The sequence below is a fragment of the Typopeltis vanoorti genome, chromosome 7 (genome assembly GCF_054136105.1).
Source record: "Typopeltis vanoorti isolate ZY-2024b chromosome 7, IOZ_Tvanoo_1.0, whole genome shotgun sequence".
In the NCBI taxonomy this organism is placed as follows: Eukaryota; Metazoa; Arthropoda; class Arachnida; order Uropygi; family Thelyphonidae; genus Typopeltis; species Typopeltis vanoorti.
Window position 1 is genome coordinate 42434149 of NC_143555.1, and position 25059 is coordinate 42459207.

Below are 25059 nucleotides of genomic sequence, written 5' to 3' on the forward strand. Positions count from 1 at the left end.
GTATCTACTTGGATACTGAATGAACAAGGATGGCCTGGCAATTTGGGATTTACCCGACCAAATTGTATTCTTATTGGTTAAAACAAATAAAAAAATGATGGTACAACATCACAAAATTTCATGCCGGCTGGGGCATCGCCCGGTTAAACGAGGCCCCAGTTGTTTTCGCCAGGGAACCAGGGCAAACAGCGAAAAGTCAGCTACTGGACCAAATCTGAAAACAAACCCCAACTCAACATCACCAGAGTTAAAGATTGGTAATATCAACATAAGAAGCCTGAATGGCAAAGAATGGAGCTAGCTGAGGAATTAGATAAGTACCAGATCGACATAATAGGGGTGACTGAAACAAAAAAGACCACAACTGGTGAGATATTTCTGAGCAATAAATAAAAAATGTTATATTCAGGCAATGACAATCAAGGAAAAGGAGTAGCCATAGTACTCAACACAAAATACGAGGCTAATCTTCTTGAATGGCAGTCAGTCTCAAGTAGAGTAATCTGGACAAATATGAGAATGGGGAACTGGACAATGAGACTTATTTGTGCCTATGGTCCCACAGAAGGTTCTACTAAGGTAGAAGTGGAGGAATTTTTTGATGCGTTAGAAAACGCAACTGACACAATGAAAAAGGAAAAGTTGTTCCTTGTTGGAGATCTAAATAGCAGAGTAGGAAATGATTGTCAGAAATATAAAAATATTTTGGGAAAATTTAGTGAAAAGAGCAAAGCTAATAATAATGGCAAATATCTGTTGAATTTCTGCTCAGGACATGGACTGGTTATTACTGACATCATGTTCCAACATAAAAATGTGCACAAATTCACATGGAGAGAAGAGGCTAGGAATAAGAAAAGTCTCATTGACTTTGTTATTGTTGATAGTGATGTTTACTCGCTGGTGCAGGACACTAGAGTGTACAGAGGATTTGAAATTGGAAGTGATCACTATTTAGTCTTGAGCAGGATAAAATTGAATTTCATATTGAAAAGAATAACATGTAAGAAAGTTTTAAAGCGAATAAAAGTTGGGCAGCTCTCAGATGTGAGCTGTAGACTAAAATACAGAAAGATTATTGAAAAGAAAATGAAAGAGTTTGAGAACAGGAATCAAGCCTTGGAGATTCAGTGGCAAACTCTGAAGAAAACATTGATTGATTCAGCCAGCATGTGGTGAGGTTGTGTGCAAGGATAAAAAACTCGGAACTCCCTGGTGGACACAGGAAGTTAAAGAGGCAGTGAAGGAAAAGAAGAAGGTATATCAAAAGTTCCTGGCAAATAAGTCAGCTTGTGGTCTTAGAGAATACAGAGACAAATGTAAGAAAGCTAAACACTGTGTAAAACTAGTTAAACAAAAGTCATGGAAGGACTTTGGCAAAAACATAGAAAATAAATATCAAGAAAGTGTCAAAATATTCTGGAGGTTGTTGAAGAAGCTCAGAAATGGAGGAAAGAGTGTTGAAAGGAATTAAAGATGATAAAGGTGACATGAAAACAGGAGAAAAAGATATCCTTGGAGTATGGAGTAATTACTTCGAAAAATTGCTAAATGCAACAAGCAGTAATAGCACAGTGGTAAAACACACTCAACAGGCATACAGTCAGGAATACATATCCATACTTGAAGTAGAAAAAGCCATCAAAGGCTTGAAATGTGGAAAGGCAGCAGGAGTAGATGATATTCGACCAGAAATGGTGAAGTATGGGGGTATAAAATTCTTACAGTGGCTGCACTGTATAGTTCAGAAAGCCTGGACAGAGGGACGAATTCCCGATGATTGGAGTAGAGCTCTCATAGTACCCATATATAAAAAGGGAAATAAAACTGAATGTGAGAACTACAGAGGTATTTCCCTACTGAGTGTTCCTGGCAAGATCTATGCAAGTATATTTGAGAAACGGTTGAGAAGAATTGTGGAAGAAAAGCTTGGTGAAGAACAAGCTGGATTCAGGCCAAATAGAGGCTGTCAGGATCAGATCTTCACTTTACGACAAATAGTCGAGAAAGCCTGGGAATATAACAAAGATCTGTATTTAAGTTTTGTTAATTTGGAAAAGGCATATGACAAGGTGCCAAGAGAGAAGCTATTCAATACACTGCAGTTATATGGTGTCAATGGGGCATTATATCAAGCAATACTTCGTCTTTATTTGAGTTGTAAGTCAGCAGTTAGAATTGAAGGAAGTACAGGAAGATGGTTTAATGTTAAATCTGGTGTGAGACAAGGATGTACATTATCCCCTCTGTTATTCATTATCTATATGGATCACATTATGAAGGAAAGTGGTATTAAACCTGATATCAAAATTCGAGATGTTAATGTCAGCTCTTTGCTTTATGCAGATGATGTTATACTTCTAAATAAATCCGCTACAAGTCTGCAAGATTCTCTGACTAAATTCAATAGCTGTTGTAATAGATATGGTAAGAAGGTCAGCAATAAAAAGACAAAGACAATGAAAATAGGCAGAATCATTGAAAATGTCAACAGTGTTGTGAATGGAGAACCTGTGGAACAAGTAAAACATTTCAGCTACTTAGGCACGATTTTTACTGAAGATGGTAAATTAAATATAGAAATAGACAACAGAATCAGCAAAGCTGGTATGGTGGGAAGTGAATTGAATAAATTCATATGGAGTAAGAGAGAAATTAGTCAGAACACTAAATTAGCTGTATACAAGACAGTGTTCAAACCAGTTTTAACTTATGGATCTGAGAGCTGGGTCAGAAGTAAAACACTTGACCAAAGACTAGAGACCGCAGATATGAGAGTCCTGAGAAAGATTCGAGGCATGAACAGATGGCATCAATGGCAATATCATATTAAAAATGAGGATATTAGGAAAGAACTTGACATTGTCAGCATCCATGAATGCGTTAGCAGAGCTAATCTCAGGTGGTATGGTCATTTAAATAGAATGGGAGAGGAAAGATTAGCAAAACAAGTGTTCTCTGCCAGGTTGGCAGGAAAACGACCCAGAGGAAGACCAAGATATAGGTGGATTGATACGGTACAAAGTGCCTTAGATGACAGAAATATAAGATCTGATAAAGTTGGAGTCTTGACAAGTAACAGACTGATTTGGAGGAAAATTGTAGATAGGAAGTTAGTAATGATGTAATTTTTTCATGTAGTACTGTCATATCCTGTACACCCCTTGAGGGTACATGGCAGGAATTCGATGATGATGATGATGACAATCTGTATTATGGTATGCAGCAAGTTTTTATATGATTTTTGTTAGAAATACCATCTGGATCTGGTGCCTTCCTATTCTTAAATTTGGTGATGATTTTATGCACCTTTTGCAGGTGATGTCAGTTGGATGAGAGTATCTATGCATTTTATTATACAATGTATCCATGTGTGTGTGTGTACTTTACTGATGAAGTTTAGATCACATGGGTATGGTTTGGACCACACTGATGACAAAAGTTTCAACTTTGTCTGCATCATGGTAAACCAAATCACATCCACCTTGAATTCTTGGGGGGGGGGGGGTTACAGTTGGTGCATATGGAGCTTTAGTTGTTTTTCATAGTGTCTGCTCCTCTACTTTTAAGGAATGAAGTTGTTGTTGTTTTTTTTTTATCTCCCACTGTATTTCAATAGTTTTAAGTGCATATTAAACTTTGTTCATATTCCTAAGCACTTGGTGTTCTTGGACCAGCAATCCATGGTTTTTTTCAACTGGCCCTGACTTGAACTTTAGTCAATGATTTTTTTTGTCCTCTTTGAGTTGATGGTTGGAACTGAGTCAATAGATTCATGTACAGCAGTCATTAGTTTTGTTCAAATAACAGGTGAGAGTCAATCTGGGATATTTTCATGTTATGAGGTCAGTTGGAGTAAAATTGAGTTGTGTTCCATGAAAGGCACTGAGAATGTTATTTAAGATATATATATATATATATATATATATATAATAAAATATATATACATATACAGGAATACCTTGATTATCACGATTCTCGGTTTATAGCGGTTTATAATTTGATACCAAAATTCCAATTATTGCGCTCCAAATTCGAATTATCGTGGCTGCGAGATGTAGCCCACTACATATGCAACCAGTTCGAGTCGCCATTCTCCAGGTATCACTCTCGTGTAGTGCTTCGTTTTTATCCGACGGCACTTTCTCACCACTTACCAGTAACTATCCAACCTTGCCTGAAGTACATGTGGATATTTATTTCTCTTGTTATTTACCCCTACAATGAATGCTAAAAGAAACAAGGATGATTTCAAGTCTACAGCTATCAAGAAGAAACAGAGAATGATCAGCTCAGAAGATAAGTTGCATATGATAAATAAGTATGAAGCAGGCATAACCAAAGCCAAAATTGCAAGAAAGTATGGTCTAAATGAATCAACTGCTCACCATATTTTAGACCACGCTGCAAAATTCTAGGGCTTCGATCTAGGACAAAAAGAAATTGAAAAGGTGATGTTCAGGACCTGCTTCAGTCACATGATAAGGAGCTGGATGATGAAGACCTAATTAACCTCGATAGAGAACGTGCTTACGATGCTCAAATTGACTTGGCATCCAAAAAATTTACCCTCAAAGAAATATACGAAATGTTTAGAATTGCTGAAAATTTTAAAGAAAAAATTTTGAACGGTGATCCTAATCTCGAGCGATCACTGAAAGTTCGTCAGGAAATTGAAAATTCCATCCGTTGCTACCAAGTTATATACGAAGAAAAAAGAAAAAAAAATTCCACCAGACAACTCTACACCAATTTTTATCCAAGAAAGAATAATTGTATGTACTGTATGTATCTTCTTATATATAAATAAAGATTAAAGAATAATCTTGTTTTTTCTTAATGAACCTTAATTTTTTACTTAGCACGTTTAACACATTTCTTTTTTACTTGATATATAAAATTTAATTAATAGATTTGAAAAATCCTTGGCATTGATCACCCATTTTACACGCATTATTTATCCTGATTATCGCGGATTTCGATTATTGCGGTATTTTTTGTGGCAACAATAACCGCAATAATCGAGATATTCCTGTGTGTGTGTATATATATATATATATATATATATATATCAGGGGCGAATATTCAGAGTGTGTTAGGTGTACAGTGCTCATCCCTCAAATAGCAATATCACATTTTTGCATTTATTGCATATATTTGCATTTTGCATTTCTTCCGTTAAAGACTTCCCAATTGTTTCCAGACTTTTGGTAATTCCTAAAACTAAACACAATATATTAATGCTTCATGAAGAGGGCACTTTCAACACGTAAACATTGCAACACATTCACAAAAATAGCCCAGGTGTGTGTTTAAAACACAAACACTTTTGAGCCCTTCAAAAAGATGTACAGATGGCACAGCAGGTCAAATTCTTGGTGTTCTAGTAGTTTTAAGCCACTCAGAAGGCAAGGCAGGCTGAGCTCTTAGACAATAGCACCCAGAGGCCGTGATTGGTTATTGTGTCAACCAATCCGATTGAGCATTGTTATTTGTCATTAGATGCTGTTTTGTTTTCTGAGTTTCATTTGTTTTGTGTGTGTGAAGTGTGAACTTATGTGGCAGGCAAGTTTTATATATATAATGCAGACAAGTTTTAATATATAATTTACAATAAATTTATAACTTTTTTGCCCATATTTACAGTGGTAAACAGTATTGTAGTCAAAGGCGGTAAGCTTTGTCCTCTTCCAAATTTTACACCTTTGAGTAATTCAAATATACCAACCAAATATAAAATTCTCCTTCATTATTGTTTTCTAATATACAGTATCTTAAAACAAACAGAGTGGGGGACAAATACATTGTCCCCCACTCTGTGCAGATTTGGTTACAATTAATTGATAAATTCAAGTATTCAAAGTTATCATACAATTAATTGCATTAGACCAATTAAGATGAGTATTAACATGCTGTACACTCTTAAAACTTTCATATATCGATAAAAATGCAATCATACAGTCAAACCAATGTGAATAGTGTAGTGTGGGTTGCATAAGCCATGACAGCACACCCAACTGAAATAGGCACGTAATGCCACTGATATATATATATATATATATAATATATATATATATACTATATATATATATAATATATATATATATATATATATGAACACTGTTAGGTAAGTCTAAGACTGGCTGACAGATCAGAAATTTAAGTTTCTTGTGATACTAGAAAACTGAAATTTTGCACATGAGTATTTTCCATTGTGCAGTCTTCTTCTTTCTCCAGCTCTTTTTCCTGAAAACTTTCGTTTATGCATATTTTGTTTATCTCTTTTTTTTATTTTCAGGTTCCATATAACGAAGCTGGCATAGATAGGTTATCTATTATATCATTTACCTTAACAAATTTTTAAATATTGATATTTTTTCATTCTTATATGATATATACCATATATCATCATCATCAGTTTCCTGTTATGTACCCCCAAGGAGTATGTTCAGGTTAATGGAAACTTGATCATGTAGTGAGAACACTACATGATCAAGTTTACATTATTACTACTCTCCTATCCACAGTTTTTCTTCCAAATTAGTCTAGTACTTTTGAGCACTCCAAATATTGTATCTAACATTTCATTCTTCTAAGGCACTGCTGACTGGATCAATCCATTTAGACTTTGGTCTTCCTTTGTGTCTCTCTTTCCTGCCATCTTATATCAAACTCCTGTTTTGCTAACATTTTTCTCACTCAATCACTCTATTTAACTGACCACATAATCTTAGATTAGCTCTGCTTTCACATTCTTGAATGCTAACAGTATCAAGTTCTTTTTAACATCTTTATTTTTAATATGATTGTGCCATTGATTCACTTCTCTAATTTTTCTCAGAACCCTCATATCGGTGATATCTTATCTTTGATTAAGTGCTTTATTTCTAACCAACTCTCAGATGCATAAAACTGGTTTGAACACTGTATTGTATACTGCTAGTTTGGTGTTTTTGCCAATGTCTCTTATTCTATACAACTTTCTTCAGCTGGCTACCCACCATACCAGCTCTGTTTATTCTGTTTATTTCCAGATTTAACCTGCCATCCTCACTAAAAACTGTGCCTAAATAGCTGAAATATTTTACTTGTTCTATAGGATCTCCATTCAGAATACAGCTGAAGTTTTCTATGCACCTTCCTATTTTCACAGTTTTGGTCTTTTTATTGATTTTAATGCCAAATTTGTTGCAGCTGTTATTCACTTTAGTTAGTGAATCCAGGCACTAGATGTGCTTAGGAGTACATCATCTGCATAAAACCGAGCTAAGTTTGATATCACCAATTCTAATATCAGGCTTGATACCACTTTCTTTCATAATGTGATCCATATAGATGATGAATAAGAATGGAGATGGTGTGCATCCTTGTATTACCCCTGATTTTACATCAAACCATCTTCCTGTATTATCTTTAATTCTAACTGCTGACTGACAACTTCAATATAGTATTGCTCTGTATAATGTTCCATTCACCCCATATAATTGTAATGCTTTGAAAAAGTTTTCTTTAGGCACCTTGTTGAAAGCCTTTTCCAGATCTACAAAAACTTAAATACAGATCTTGTCATATTCACATGATTTCTCAACTATTTATCTTAAAGTGAAAATCTGATCTTGACGACCCCTATTTGCCCTGAACCTGCTTGTTCTTTTCCAAATTTCTCTTCCATAATCTTTCTCAACACCTTTTGAAGTATCCCTATCCCAATGGCTTTAACAGGCCTTTAAGGCCCACAATCTTCCAAGCATGCTTGGATTTTGTAACTGAAATACGATGATAAGAAGGTCAACCCTATGCCTCTAAGTATTCCTAACTGTAATCCGTGTGTGTGTGTTCACGGGGCCGGTTTGCCTGCTTACCGGATGAAAAACCCCAGATAAACTGGTGGAAAAAACCCTACTGTCCACACCCAGGACCGGGCTAACTTGGCTATGGCTGAGGAAGATCCTTAAGTTCCTCACGTCGTCGACGGGAATCGAACCCAGGACACTCCTTCCCCAGGCATATGGTTGCAAAGAGCATAGCCACTAGGCTAACCATGCAGACACCCTTTGAAGTATGCTTGCATAAATCTTACCTGGAACACTCAGTAGAGAAATTCCTCTGTAATTCTCACATTGAGCTTTATTCCCTATTTTTGGCTACTATGAGAGCTCTATTCCAATCATTGGGAATTCAAACTTCTGTCTAGGCTCTCTGAATTATGCAGTGTAGCCACTGCAAAACATTTATACCTCCAGGCTTAAGCATTTCTGATTGAATATCATCTATTCCAGCTGCTTTTCCACATTTCAAGTTTCTGATGGCATTTACCTCAAGTATTGCTATGTATTCCTCTTGAAATTTTCTAGTACAGTTCTATCACTGCTTGGTTAGTTTAGCAGTCTTTCAAAGTAATTACTCCAAGACATCTAGGATATCCTTTTTCCAATTGGCTTCAATTTTCATGTCACCTTTATCATCTTTGATTTCTTTTACAGTTCTCTTTCCTCCATTTCTAAGTTCTTCAATAGCCACCAGAACATTTTGACATCTTCCTGATATTTATTTCTATATTCTTACCAAAGTAAGAATGCACAGCTTAGTTCTCTTAGATTTTTCTCTGTATTCTTTAAGGCATGTGTCAAATCATTTGCTAGGAACTTTTGGTATGCTTTCTTCTTTTCCAGGACTGCTTCTTTAAACTTCTTTTGTTCCACATGTGTTCTTTATCTATCCTTTCAGACAACTTCACCACATACTTCCCTAGCTGAATTAATCAATGTCTTTTACAGAGTTTGCCAATGAGATTCCATGGTTTGGTTTTTGTTTTCAAACTGCTTCAAATGTTCTTCAGTAATGTTTGCATAGTTCACTCTACAATTTACCTGTAAAAGCTGCTCAACTTTAATTATTTTTAAAACTTTCTGACATACTGTTCTTTACAACAGCCTCTCTCAATGAATCTAAGGGCTCCATGGAGTGTAATAATAATAATAATAAATACTTACCATAATTATTAGCTTGCCCTTTTCTCCAGATTTTTCCAATTATATATTTTATGTATTAACCAAATATCACACATTCGGAAAAGGTGAGGTATTATTTTTTAATAATTATTGAAATAACATCCACGTACTGTACCAATACCGCACTGCAAAATGTCCAAATAAGAACTGTTTGAAAATAAGCAAATGCAATATATCTGTACAGAATTAGAAATAAAATGCTTATATTAAATAAAAAGTGACCAATGAAAGGGACCATCGCTGCCGTAAACTGTAAACACAATTAATTTCCTCAAATTGTCAGTTTTTATGGCTTACAAATCAATTTAAGTTTGATTATTCAAAAAGAATATTGAAAGTTATAATTGCTTAACATAATATTTATAATTTTATCTTTTCATTAAAATACAGGACATTATGCTGTCTCTACAAGTACAATATGGAAGAACAAAATTCGACCGGGACAGTCCTGTACGTATGGGACTTCTGGCAAGCCCGACAAATACGAATATGTTTCTTTACTTCCTGTTCTTTATGGTCATTAGATACTTCATTTAGCAGATTATAACTGGACCATGCTGCTTGGATATTGACTAGCTGTCACTTATGTTTTTAAAGGTTTAGATAAAAGTGAAGGAATGCCTGCTCAACAGAATACTCATGAAAGTACCAGAAGAAGAAGAGGCATAAAGCAGAAAGAACTTTCCAATGTATATGAAAAGAAGAAGAAGAAGAAGAAGAGAGACTGTACCAAAAAAGAAGAAGAGAGAAAGAAAGAATGTGGAAGGAAAAAGGGCAAGATAGTGATAGTTTTTGTTTGGCTTTGGGTAACATAATATCCAAACAGCATGGCCAAGTTTTTGTTTATCAAGAAATAATCAAGTAAAAGGATCTTGATCCTCTTCCCTAGGAAATGACAGTGTCTAGATCTTTTTCTTTCTGTTGAGAGATCACTGTACCAAAATGATGATTTACTACTGTTAATTTGGCAAATTTTGTTACTATACTTTAACATCTGTTATAAGGCCAAGGAATAATAATAGGTGGAATCAATTTAAAAAAGTTGAGACGTCCATTTCTTAAAAAAATCAAACCATATCTTAATAAAAATTAGTATGTGTCACTGACACATACAAAATAATACAGTAATTTAAGTTTATGTTCCTAATATGTCATTTTTTTAAAGATGGCAATACTAACTGCTTTCTACTAACTTACTGCCTTCAGAAATGTAACATATACTTACAAGGCATTGAAGAAATCAAATGTGTTGAGGAAACATCTGATGGCCCGTTGTCTCTGACAGGTAAGTCCTTAGGACTAATTTCCAAGTCTTTTATATTTTCTCGATGATTCTTAAATTTTTCTGATAATAACAAATCAGTTTTTTCAGCTGTTGTCTCTGAAGAAGAATTTTTGGAAGAGAGCTGATGATCATCAATATGACTAAGGTCCCATTCACTTTTAGATTTAGGCAGTTCTTCCATTTTATTTTCATTGAATAGCATATGCTGATATTTTGCATCTGCCTGAATATTTTTTGTATATGAGGTGTCATTACAAAATGCTTTCAAGCGACGTGCAACTAAACCACGAGGAACAAGCACATTAGGTTTATTTTCAGTTGGAGATGCATCTGATGAAGAAGAATCTGACTGTTGATGCTGCTTCCACCTATTTGTGCCGGTAAGTGAAAGACGACGTGGAACTGTAGAATAACCTCTTCCAAGATTGTGTACATTAGCAGATGATGAGGATTTGATCAAGTTAGATGTATTTTGTAAACTCCGCTGAAAAGGCACAGGTGTTTTAGTTGGTGTTACTGATACTACTTTTGGTGTTTCATTCACTTCAGAAGTCATTTCCTTAGTTCGGTTTAAAGTACCTACACTAGCACTGCGCATCATGTTTCCTCCATGTGCAAAACCAGAAAGTGGAGAATAAGGTGCATTAGAAGTATCTGTGTTCATCATTCTTTCTTTAGCCTGAGTCCACAGTGGAGCTGAAACATGGCTTGTGTCTAAAGGATGGAAAAAAGGAAAAATAGGTATTTAAACTAGATATTCTAAAAATCATAGTTCCACATTTAAGGAGAAAAGAATTAGAGTGCACACTCTAAATTTTATTATTATTTTTATTGATGAAATTTACTGTTTCAAATTAAGTAAAATGTAAAGCACTGGGCTTAGATTCTAGAAATTTTATGTTGACTGTTTATTGGAATGAAAAAGCATTAAATAACACAATTAATGCTAGCAATATCAGTATTGCGAGTATTGAACTGATACCGTGAGTATCTCAGTATTGAATCAAGTTCAATACTGAGATCAGTATTGAACTGGATATCTTCAGGAGTAAAGTATAAATTGCAACATAGAATACAACATAAATTAAAGTAGAACTGAAAAGATTTTTAGAGTGCTGGCCATGAGGTTTGCCCTCTATAGATATTAATAAGAAGCCTTTGTTGTTACAAAGGATATATAAAAATTAGTTTCCTATCCATAGTACCAACATACTTTGCAAGAGTATATCATCCAGGTGGTGACATTGCAGAAATGGAAGAACCAACAGCTTATACAGGAATTGTGGTGAATGAAGTGGAGGTGAATAGTCTATTACAAAACCTCAATGTCGATTCAACTGTGGGATTGGATGGTTATACCAGCTCGTGTTGTACGAGAAACTGCTAAAGATTGTCAGTGCCTTTGACCATTTTGTTTAATTTGAGTCTCGGGTCTGGGTTAGTCCCAAGGGGGTGGAAAGAGGGGAAAATAGTTCCACTGCATAAAGGAGGTTCCAAGACTGCTGTGATTCTACTGGACCTTGCTAAAGTCTTTGATAGGATACCACATGGAATTCTAATCAGTAAACTGCAGCATATGAGAATGGATATAGGGTTGGTGAGATGGATAGGAGGGTGGCTGATGGAGAGATATCAGAGAGAGTGGTTTATTCAGGAGTAGAGTCTAAAAGACGGCCTGTGACTAGTGGTGTCCTGCAGGGTTCTGTTCTTGGACCACGACTGTTTAATTTGTTCATTAACAATACAGGAAAGGATCTGAGAGGAACTGTGCATCTGTTTGCGGATGATGCAAAGTTAGGTAGAGCAATGGTGAATGCTCAGGATGTCAAAATTTTGCAGGGCTGGGCTAAGGAGAATGGATGTAAATTTAATGTGGAAAAATGTAAGGTCTTGCATTTTGGGGGGCAAAAGATTAGCAGCAGTATATCACATTGGTGGAACTGTACTCCAGGAGATTGATGAGGCCAGGGATTTGGGAGTGCTGGTGGATAGGGAGTTGAAGTTTAGGGGACACAATGCAAAAGTGGCAAAAATCAGCTCATCAAATCACTTGGTTGCTGAAAAATATTTTAATGAACAGAGACAAACAGGTTATTGTTCCTCTGTATCGAGCCTTGATAAGACCCCATCTAGACTACTGTGTCCAGATATGGGTGCCAGGGTTTCTTCTCGATGAGGAGGAGGAGGAGGTGGAGAGGATCCAGAGACAAGTGACCAAGATAATAGCAGGACTATGGAATGAACCTTATGAGAACAGGTTGAAGATTTGTGGGCTGCAGAAATTGGTTGATAGGCAGAAAAGGGGTGATATGATTGAGACATTTAAATTACTAAAGGGTTTCTATAAAATTAATTCAGAAGATATTTTTGAGAATAGGACTGGTAGTGGGAGGACTAGGGGCCATCCATGGAAGCTTGGTAAGAGTGTAGTTAGCAAGGGTGTTAGAGCTAGGTTTTTTACTTGGAGAGTGGTAAATGAGTGGAATAAGCTGCCAGAGCCTGTTGTGGGAGTGCCATGACTGTAAATGAGTTCAAGTTGAAGTATGATAGATACTGTGTGAATGTTGAATAGTTGTTCTCGATATGATGTTGGGCCTCCCTCAATGAGTCTAAGGACTCCTTGGAGTTGCCCGTAATAATAATAATAATAATAATAACACTATAGGTTGATCAACCAACCTCTCGTGTATGCACCCAACACAAAAAAAAAAAGTATATATCTTGGAGAGTTTCACAACCCTATTTATTTAAATTAGGCTGGCTTTTAAGAGTTGCTTCAACAACATAAGTTACTCAAATTTGATTCTGAAATAAGAAATACATCTGCTGTTATAACTATAGACAGGGTCTAGCAGATCAATTCTTGGATACCACCCACAGAATCAAGTATAAGAAAACTACTAAACTTCATCACAAAAAGTTTAAAAGTGTGTGTGTGTGTGTGTGTGTGTGTGTGTGTGTGTGTGTGTGTGTGCTGGGGGGGGGGGGGAGGATTTGCATTGGTGAGTATGGACATAGCAAACCCGAGATAGTCCTGAACTCTGAACTTACTTTCTACAATACCCACTTGGTATATCTGTAGAATGGTCTTCTACTCTTCTTTACTCTCCCCCACCCAGTGCTATTATTGTCATGCTAGTAACTTGACATCGGTAAACACATATTACTTTCAAGTCTCAAAGAAATCTAAGCCGGATGGAAAACATGGGAAAAGGCTGCAAATTGGAAAAGTTTAACAAGTTTTGAAAAAGTAAAAATGTGGTGAAATATATCACATGGAACATTAGAAGCATAACATATAAAGAAGAATTAGATAAAATTTTAAACGAAGAAAACATAGAAATTGCAGTTTTTACAGAAACAAAAAAGAAACACCCAATTATCATATCATATATAGTCGAAAGTAGCTAAACAATATGTGCAAAAGTTGGCATAATGATATGGATCCATAAATCAATTAAAGCAAAAATAACTCATTATGCATACTGGAATGAAAGAATACTAGAAGTACGATTAAAATTAAATAAACCAAATTTAACAGTTGTTGGAGTGTATGCCCCCCGAATATTATTAGAATGTCAAAATGTATGCAGATTTTTTGTTTAAAGCTACTTATAGAGAAAAGAAGAGAATTTAATTTAGAAACTCATCTTTTGTTTATAGATTATGAAAAGGCATTTGACAAAGTAAAAAGATATATACTGCTGGATATATTAAAAAGAATAAATATACCTAATATTTTATTACATGCAATATTGAATATATACAAAGATAATGAAATAAAAATAAATGAAAAAATGTCTGAAAAAACAATCTATATTGAATATAAACAAAGATAATGAAATAACAATAAATGAAAAACAATCTATAAACCAAGGAGTAAGACTGGAATATCCTCTGTCTTCAATATGTTTTAGTATTTATATTCATGAAATGAGATGTAGAATTTACTCTTGGTGGGGATATATTGTTGGAGATGGAGGAAATAAGAGATCTTCGGGTGATGGTGGATAAGGATCTAAAATTTAGAGGACATAATTGCCAAAATTGGGAGGACAACATAATGAATTCTGGAAATGATGCAGAGAATACTGACTTGTAGAAGTAAGGAGATTCTGGTTCCACTATATAAAGCTCTGATTAGGCCACATATCGACTATTGTGCACAGATTTGGTCACCTAGTTTTCAAAAGAATGCAGAGATGTTGGAGAGGGTTCAGAGGCAATTGCCCAAAAATATATAGTGGATTTATTGCAGAATATGGTGGATAGAAGGAAGGGGGGGGGAGGTGATACGATAGAGAGAGATGTACAAGTTGATAAGGGCTGTTATAGGATTAACAATGAAGAGATTTTTCATAAAATAGTGGGAGATTGGGGAGGGGAGAACAAGAGGTCATTCCTGCAAGCTGATTGATTGATTGGAATGCATTGCCTGAGAGTGTAGTGTCTGCAGAGAATTGGAATGTGTTTAAGGCACAGTTGATGAGCTGTGTGTGTGTATGACAAAAGGGGACCTCCTAGACGAGTCTGTGAACTGCATGGGGGGTCAGGATAATAATGATACAGTGGAAAGCTTTAAATAACCCAGGTATAGAAATTTTCCACAATAAATAAATATGCTATTAATGCAGATGAGCAGGTAATATCAGATAAGGAAGACAATTTACAAAGAGCAATATGTAATTTAAACATTATAGTAGAACAATTTGGAATGAAAATAACCATAGATAAAGATTGTGCCTGAAATATAATCAGGACTGGGGCAAACTCATATATGAAAATATGATTTCTGCTTTACTTCAACCTTATTATCAACTCTGGGTCAGGCTCCCACTGACGAGACCTCAATAAATGTCGAAACTGGTCTGAGTAGTGACCCTTCCCATAATGCTTGGTATTATACATACCTGTAAGGATATGTGCTTTGCATTATGGTATATTAAGGCAAGTGATATCAAGTCATTAGCTTCTATATACGAGTTATCCCAGTCCTGATTATATTTCAGGTGCAAACTTTGTTTGCTTACACTTGGATGAAGGATTAAACCAAGTATATAATTTCTTGGTATCTTTAATTTATAGTATAACCAAGTGGAAAAACTTCCATCAGGTAAATACTTTCAATTCTCTTGGATGTGATATATCATATGAAGGAGAAAAAGACATAAAATTAATAACTTAAACATTTTTTATAGAGTATAAGCCTGATAAATAGAACACAACCCAAATGTTGTGCATGCTTGAAAATATACAATATTTTAGCAGTCCTCACATTGTTATATGGCAACAAAATTTGGGCAATAAACAAAAAAGATAAAACAAAGAATAAAAACAAGTGAAATGAGATTAATCAGAAGAACTGTAAAATACACATTATTAGACAAAAAAAAAAAAAGGAATGAAGATATTTTAAAAGAACTAAAATAAAATCAATAGAAGAAAAACTAAACAATTGTTACAAACAAAATTGGGTAGAACGTGTAAACGGAATGGGCAACACCCGATATCCTAAACAATTAATAAAATACAAACTAACTGGAAAGAGAAAGCCAAGCAGACCTCAAAAGAGAATATCAGATGGATAATGAGACTGGAATAGACCAATATAGTATAAACCCATAATTCTTATCATCATCGTTCTTCTTGCGAGGATGGTCTGAAAAGTTCTCTGCCTCGACCATAGATGGCAACACTATTGGCAAGATTTTTTTTTTATAAGTTGGTACATCTGTCATAAGCATCCATGTGAAATTGCAAGTCATTCTATCAAGTATAGTTTGTTTTATACAGCTGTCTGAAGCAAAAGTGTTGTCTGTATCCCTTGAAATAGATAAAATTGAGTGTCGTGCATTTATAAAATTCTTTGTAAAAGAAGGTTTAATGCCAAAAGAATGGCGTTAAACACTATGGCCGAGTTTAAACGTGGCCATACCAGCTTTGAAGATGTACTACGTGAAGGACGTCCAAAAAAGTGCAACAACACCAGACATCATCGATCAAGTGCACTATATGGTATTGGATGACCGGCGAGTCAAAGTTCATCAAATTGCTGAGACTATAGGCATTTCAAAAGAAGGTGTAGGATATATTTTACATGAAGAATTGCATATGAAAAAGCTTTGCGCAAGATGGGTGCCATGCTTGTTCACAGCAGATCAAAAACACACTCGCATGAAAATATCTAACAGTGCTTGGAGCGTTTTAACAATAAAATTAATTTTGTGTGTTGAGCAAGCTCTCATCACTACATGTCTTATTGGAAAAAAACTTCCAATAAAGAAGACAAAATCAGTTCCATCAGCAGGAAAGGTCATGGCATCGGTGTTTTGGGATGCTAAAGGCATTTTGTTTATTAATTATCTTGAAAAGGGTAAAATAACCAGGGAATATTATTGTAATCTTTTAACCAGACTAGGCAAAAAAAAAAAATTCGTGAGAAAAGACCCAGTTTGCAGAAGAAAAAAATCATCTTTCATCAGGACAATGTACCTGCCCACAAAGATGTTTTGTCAATGGGAAAATTAAGGGATCTGCACTATGAAGTGTTGGAACATCCACCTTATTCCCCAGATTTGGCTCCCTCTGACTTCTGTCTCTTCCCAAAACTAAAACTTTTCCTTGCTGGTCAGCATTTTTCTTCGAATCAAGGTGATTGCAGCTGTAGAGGGGTATATTGCAGATCTTACTGAGAACCTCTACAGGGATGGGATAATGGCATTGGAGCATCGCTGGAATAAATGTATTAGTCTTAAGGGATATTATGTTGAAAAATAGAAATAATTTTGAAATTATAAATTCGTTTTTTCATTGTTAGGCTGAGAACTTTTCAGACCACCCTTGTATTATTATTATCTGAGACCTACATGGAGTCAAGGACTTATCAAGAGAGGCTATAAATCACCCAAACCAGCTGTCATACCTTTCCTTAAATTCATTTACACTAGATGCATTCACTATCCCTAAATCAAACTATTCCATTCACTCACTGCTCTGTGAGAGAAACACCTAGCTCTTATCCTTTTCTTGACTTCAAATAAACTAACTTTCATGGAAAGAGAAGGCCAAGTAGAATAGGATATTAGATGGATAATGAGATTGGAACAGACCAATATGTAATTAACATTATGATCATGATGAGAATTTTTTTTAACATATATAGCAGCTCTTAAATACCAACCCAATTCAAATAAATGTGGTTGTGAAAATTCTTAGGCACCCTACTTCACAGAGGACACTCTTGTTAGCTAGAATGCTAGACTTTATTCAGTTCTTCATTTTGCATGGGATTGCTGGTGTAAGTGCTATATGTTGTGCCCCTAAAGATGCTTCTATGACCGATGAAATATCAGAATCATTCAACTGTTTAATTCATTTTATTAAATGATCGACATAAAATATATTGCAATTTTATTTGTGTAACATTGATAATGGATATGTGTAATTCAATGAAATAATGTGCTAATAGCATAAGGTTAAGTGACTTAAAGTATGATATGACATGAGTACTAGATATGCCAGTATAATTATCATAGAAATTTTACTGCCCTGCTAGACTGGAGTATAGATGTAACAGTGTCTAAATTAGGGAGATGGACAGTTACTTTTACTGATAAGCTGGATTTTTATCAGGACAGCTCACATCAGCTATACCATATATGAACCTAATCCATTATATGAATTCATAATGTGACAATGTATGCACATGTAAATAGAATATGTATAAGTTTATAACTTATTGTGATAATTATAATTTTTTTTTTTAATCTACAAAAATTCATGCAAAAAAATAACTAAAATAATGTGACCGAGCAAGAAAAAAATCTTTCTCTCTCTATATATATACACTGCATGATAGTTGCTACATAATACAACTGCTTGTGAATAAGAAATAAATATTCAAGAGCAACTCTGCAAGTCAAGTAGTTTACTAAAGCTCCCTAACAGCCTCCCCTAACTTTGAGATCTTGATATCACATATGCCAAATAATGTCTCAAGGGTTAAATTCAGCCTGCTTTTTGCCTATCTCACATGATCTAGAATATACTAAGAATGGTCCAAAATGCAGAAAACATCCAGCCAGTGCCTGACTTTCATCAAAGATAGCCAGAGGTTAAATGAGGGTTATAAGAATTGTACTGGCTAACAGGTATGCCATAATCTGTCAAATGGCTGTGTATTATAATAGCAATATGAACAATTTTAGATGACAAGATTGGAACTCAGTACCAACCCTGTCACCTGAAATTATGCAGCTACAGTTATAGCAAGCATAAGAATGCCACCATTAAACATTTAAAGACTGGAAAACATCACCTTCTTCAAAATACCATTTTCCAGTTGCTCCATGCAGTCTGTTGACCAAGGAATCATCATAACAAGCAGTTAATGATATGGGAAGCATTTCTAAGCCCCCAGATTGATGATGAAGATGATGTGAATGCCACAGCTAACCAAATATATTCATTCAAACATGCTCACGGTTTATCTGTCTGGTTAAGAATTACTCCCAAGAGTATATGTGGCATACATATCTACATAGAATTCCCCCATAATAACTGCTTTGTACTCAATGAGTTAACTTGCCAAGACAGGAATGTCATCTACATCTTCCCTTTGCACATCCTCACTCATAGCAGCAACCACTTATATATTTTATCCTTTTGGCATGTATCTCATGGCAGAGAGCTTTACATACACTGTCCCTCTCAACTGTTCTGTCTTGTGGAATTTTTACTCTTGCTGGTTGCAGTTTTTCTGCTGCCATCAGTAGTACTCTATTCATCCTTCACTGCAGAAAAAAAAAGTGCTGATCTACTACATGGCAGTGGGGCTGATATGTTCTACCCTACCATGTAGCAATAAGTATATTAAAAACAAGCACTTGTTCATCAGACAATGGACTTTCATGAGAGAGAGAGATATTATTACGTGTACAGGTGTGAAATGACATAAAACACAGAACTAAAGAGATTGTAGCTAAACAATGCTTAACTCTTCTGAATGGAAAGCTTTGTCTATTAATGTAAAAAATTGTCTATTAATAATTATGCTACTTGTTGTGATTAAAAAAAACTTGCAATACACAGTCATTTGACAGATTATGGCATACCTGTTAGCCAGTACAATTCTTATAGTTCATCTTTAATATATATATATTTTTTTACCTGAAACACTGTGAGGAGTAGTCGGTAAACGTCTCCTAGGTGTCATGGAGGAAGACAAATCACTATATGATGTACTTCTTCGGATATCTCTGTCATCTAGAAAATACATGTTATATATCAGAAATTATAAAAAACTTATAGATTTTATTTATTTTATTGTGAAGATTTGAAGTAAAGCAGAACTCCGAGTAGATGTAGATATAGCACATAGCATCTATAAAACAATTTACGTGTATAGAATATACATAAAATGCTTTATGTTTATGGAAGTATAAGTGCATGAAAATAAGAAATCTATGCCTAGAAGAGGGGAAGATACCAGGAAAAATGCTACTCTGATACTGTTACTTAAAAAAGGGGATAAAGAAGAAGTAAAGAACTATTGACCAATTAGTATTCTCTCTAATCTGTACAAAATTCTCACAAAAGTAATAACAAACAGGTTAACCGCCCCCCCTGCTTCTAGACTCAAATCAACCAGTAGAACAAGCAGGATTCCATAAAGGCTTTAGCACAATTGATCATAATCATGCAGTAAAACAAATAATAGAAAAAGCAGAAGTAAACCAATTGCCTCTCTGTTTAGCTTTCATAGATTATGAAAAAAGCATTCGATTTCATCAAAAATAATCAATAATCAAAGCACTCCAGAATCAGGGAGTTCCTGGAGAATATACGGATCTCCTCCAGGCAGTATACCACACTGCAACAGCAACAATCCAACTTCACACGAGTAGCAATGAAATATCAATTGAAAAAGGTGTCCTCATTCAGACTATTGGTCTGGTCTCCTGGTTTCCAATGTAATTCTGATATAGTGAAAAGTGTGCAAAGGAGAGTGCTAAAATGATATCAGGATTGTGAAAAACTGATTATGAAAACAGATTGAGAATTTGTAGACTGCAGACACTAGCAAACAGGAGAAAGAGGGGTGATATGATTGAGATACTCTTACAAGCTTCTGAAAAGGTCATACAAGATTTCAGTTGATAGAATTTTTAATTTTATGGAAGCTGAGAATGAATACCACTAAAAAAGGGGTGAAGGCTAAATTTTTCTCTTATACGGTGGTGTGTGATTGGAATGGATTGCCACTGGGTGTTGTGTGCAAGCAGTGTGAATGAATTGAATAAGTATGATATGTGGTGCATGTACTATGTGGCCTCCCTTGATTACTACCTGAAGGTCTGTTTTAATAGTATCATCATCAATTCCTCATGATGATACTGATGATGTACCCTCAAGGGATGTACAGGATATGATAATACTACATGAAAAACTTACATCATTACTAGCTTCCTATCTACAATTTTCCTCCAAATCAATCTGTTACTTGTCAAGACTCCATCATTATGAGATCTTATATTTCTGTCTTCTAATGCACTTTGTTTTACTGTATCAATCCACCTATATCTTGGTCTTCCTCTGAATCTTTTTCCTGCCAGTCTGGCAGATAACACTTGTTTTGCTAATCTTTCCTCTCCCATTCTGTTTAAGTGACCAATGCACCTGAGATTAGCTCCGCTAACACATTCCAGTATGAATAAAAATGAGGATATTAGAAAAGAACATCCTCATTTTTAATATGATATTGCCATTGATTAGTAATAGTTTTAATACTAATAATAATGATATTCATTTCACCAACATTTGAGGCATTCATACAAACATTAGTGACATAGATCACCACTTAATGACATCCAAACCTGATTTCTTTTTCCTAATAGAACCTCAGCTGCATCATCCACAAGATTAAAACAAGTAATAATATAATTTCAAGGCTTGCTGGAACAACCTGGGGTTGTGGTGCATAAGTCCTAAGATCATATGCACTAGCCCTCACATTCTCTGCAGCAGAATACTGTGCCACCTGTCTGAGAAAGAAGTGCGCACACGAAAATTATAGACACCCAGCTAAACTCCACCATGCGCACAATTAGTGGAACACTGAGACGCCCTCCTCTCCCCTGTCCTATCTAACATTGCTCCACCAAAGAAGACAAGCCTCGATTAAAGAATTTAATAAAGTAATGAGCAACCCACTCCTGCCCCTTTGCCAGACTCTCATAAATCCACCTAATCTTCGCCTAAAATCAAGAAACCCTTTGTGGTCCATGGAAGAACTTTCTTCAACTGCCTTACTATCAACACCTGACATATGGAGAGAACAATGGTCCAACAATCTTCCAAGAAATGGCTTCCTGGTTGAAGATCCCTGTGCTTTGCAACCTGGTTTTGCTCTTCCTAGAAATATTTGGTCATCTATCAACAGGATCAGAACTAACCAGGGTAGATGTGGCTACCTACTACATAAATGGAGTCTGTCAGACCACTCTTATTGTGATTGTTCCCCCGTGGTCCAGACGATTCCTCATATTGTGAATGACTGTCTGAGGCACCAATTTCATGGTGGTGGTGGTGGTGGCCCAGGACATTCACGAGGTGACAGATAAGGCCCTGGATTGACTTTCTAGTTCACCTGTAATTGCTTTGTATTCCTTTTGCCATAAGAATAAATAAATAAATAGAACCTCAGTTGGCATCCTCCACGATCACAGTCTATCTCAACAATCCTAGCTACATCCTACACAATGTATTTTGCAAAAAGGTTGGTACATGCTTTTTTGAAATCTGATATCCCCATCAATGGCTATCCAACCTAGAATCCCCACTTTTCAATCTACTGTGGCTCAAGATTTTCTTGCCTCACTTTACAGCCATTATTTCGTGTCTCCTAACTCCAACAATCCTGCTGTCCTTTTAGACTACCAATAACTAAAAATTGATTTCTTACAAACTAATTACCCAAATTGTGAGACTGTCCTCATTGGAGACTTTAACATCCATAACACAAACTGGTTCCCCTACTCTAACTTCACAGATCAAGCTGGTAGGGAAGATGAATCATTTGCCATCAGTCATGACCTAACGCAAACAGTCAATCTACTAACCAAAATACCAGACAATCCACATCATTCTACCAATGTTCTTGACCTTTTCTTAACCAATTCTTTCTCCATTTCTCAAATATACTGTGGATGTTTGCTTCCTCTTGGCAACTTTGACCACAATTTTATTCCAGTCTCCTTCTCCACAGTTTGTCCTCCTCCCAGCCAATCTCTGCTTGGCTGGGAGAAGGACAAACCTTGGCTCATACTATACTTGTTTGTTGCTCATACTATGGTGCCCATTGACTTCTTTCCAAGCAGTGTACACATACTAAAGAATTGTGCTGAATATGGTAGTGTTGCAACATCATCTAAAGATAAAGCTGACTTTTGTTGAACGTTTTAAGTTGAAAGACAGAAGTATACATGTCTGCATTATGGGATACTAAGGCAAGTGATGTCAAGTCTTACCCTTTATCACGAGTTGCCCGAGTCCTGAAAACAGGTGCAAACTTTGTTTGCTGACACTTGGAAAAAGAATTAAACCAAGTATATAATTTCTTGGTATCTTTAATTTATAGTATAACTAAGATAATTAAAAGAAACATACATATTAACCACAGTGAAAATTATTTAATTGTAAATATTTCATCCTAAGTATCTTAGGACATCATCAGTACAGCAGTTAAAAACAATAATAGGAATAACATACAGTTAGGGCACATGATTACAATAGAATCTCATTAAACATGCATAACATGTTAACAAAAAAAAAAAAAAAAAAATTAATTATTTAACACAATTTTGTATGACAATTCCCCCATACTTTAGGAATAGTAAGAACGTTGTTGCAGTTTAAGTTTAGTCTGTGTAGTAGGGCTTCAGAACTTTCTTTGTATAAATGTTCATGTTTATATAAAGATCTATGTAAAGGTTTAGACTTTTCCCAATGGATCCTATGGTTTGGATTTTCAATTCCATGTTGAGAGTTGCCAGATTTCTGCGGTTTAAAAAGACGAATGTGGTCCTGATGTTCCGAGATGCGTTTCTGAACAGACCTACCTGTCTGTCCAAAGTAAGACAATTTGCATGAGCATGGAATTTTATAAACGCCAGGCAACATCAAAGGTGAGAGTTTGTCCTTATGAGAAGGTAACAAGTTGTAAATTTGGTTGATAGGTTTGTAAGAAGTGTCAAAATTGTATTTCTTCATAATTTTAGAAAGACGTTCGGAGATGCCTTTGCCGTAAGGTATGGGAATCCTATGGACTTCATCCTGTCTGGTTTGATGTGTGGAGAAGTGACTGATGATTTTTTGAGTTGTTTTTGGATTATATCCATTATATCCATTAGGATAGCTGTATTTTTAATTAAAAAAATAACTAAGATAGTTGTTGAAAAACTTTCCACAACTATCTATCTCTAATAATATGGCTTCTGCATTACTTCAACCCTGATATCACCTCTGGGTCTGGCTCCCACTGATGAGATCTCAATAAAGGGCAAAAATAGTCTGGGTAGTGATCCCTCCCAATAATGCATAGCAGTATATATGTCTGCAAGGAGATATGCTTTGCATTATGGGATACTAAGGCATGTGATGTAAAGTCATACCACCTTTACCACGAGTTGTCCAGTCCTGAAAATATTTCAGGGGCAAACTTTGTTTCCTACACTTGGAAAAACGATTAAACCAAGTATATATAATTTATTGGTATGTTTAATTTATAAAGCTGACTTCTTGGCATAATTTTTCTCATCCACCTCCTGAATAGATGACCGAGTTAAATTACCCTCCTTCTTTGCCTGGAATACTGCACTGCATTATATAGTTCACATGGCCTTCAGTTCTGATGTCTTTCTTCTCAGAAAGACATCAGAAGAATCTTAAATAACCTGGACAGATACTAAAAAGGCTTCTAGTCCTGATGGTATCTCATCAGTTGTGCTCAAGAGATGTGCTACTGAGCTAACACTTGTTCTTTATCTTTTGAACACTATTACAGTAATCTATCATTTATCCAACCACATTAGGAAGGCAAGTTGGCATTCTCCTAATTGAAGGGTCAGTTAATTGAAGTACAATTACATGGTAATGTACCAGAAGTCAGTTGACATGCAAGGGTCAGTTAATTGAAGGATATTATTTTCAAAGTTGGATAAATGATACATTGCTGTATACTCAGCTGGCATTTATCCTACAGCATGAAAACAAGCCCATACAAAACCAATTCCAAAAAAAAAGTGATAAGTATCTACCATTGAACTACCAATCCACTGCTCTCATCTTACTGTTATATAAAATAACAGATAAGTCAACAGCCAGCTTCTTTGACACATAATGAACTGTCAATTAATAACCACCAATATGGATTTTGCCTATCAAGATTCACAACAAATCTCTTCACCACATCACACCTCTGGACAAGTGCTATGGAAAGATTTGAAGAACTTGTATTGGTAGGCTTGACATTTACAAGAGTTTCTCTGTAAACTGCCATCTTATGGCAGCCTTCCTCCTTTTGTAACCAGATTGCCTAATCATCATTTCTTCACTATTAAGAATGCAGTCCATATATCTTCTTATGTTCACAATTACTGTTTTTTAATTCTGATTTTATTATTATTATTATTAACATCTGACCTCCATGGAGTCAAAACACTCATTTTGAGTGGTCTACACTTTTACACAAAAAAAATAATTGAA

General features: G+C 35.4%; 1 protein-coding gene across 1 annotated transcript in view; it reads right to left on the minus strand.

Annotated features, from left to right (window-relative positions):
• Nucleotides 1-25059, minus strand: part of LOC150104628 (mitogen-activated protein kinase-binding protein 1-like) — a 399663-nt gene that overhangs the window by 38305 nt on the left and 336299 nt on the right. The window contains exons 28-29 of the mRNA XM_090395826.1: nt 19465-19560; nt 10237-11010 (exon numbers count right to left, since the gene is read on the minus strand). Coding sequence (XP_090251952.1) covers nt 10237-11010; nt 19465-19560 — 870 coding nt within the window. The remainder of the gene's footprint in view (nt 1-10236; nt 11011-19464; nt 19561-25059) is intronic.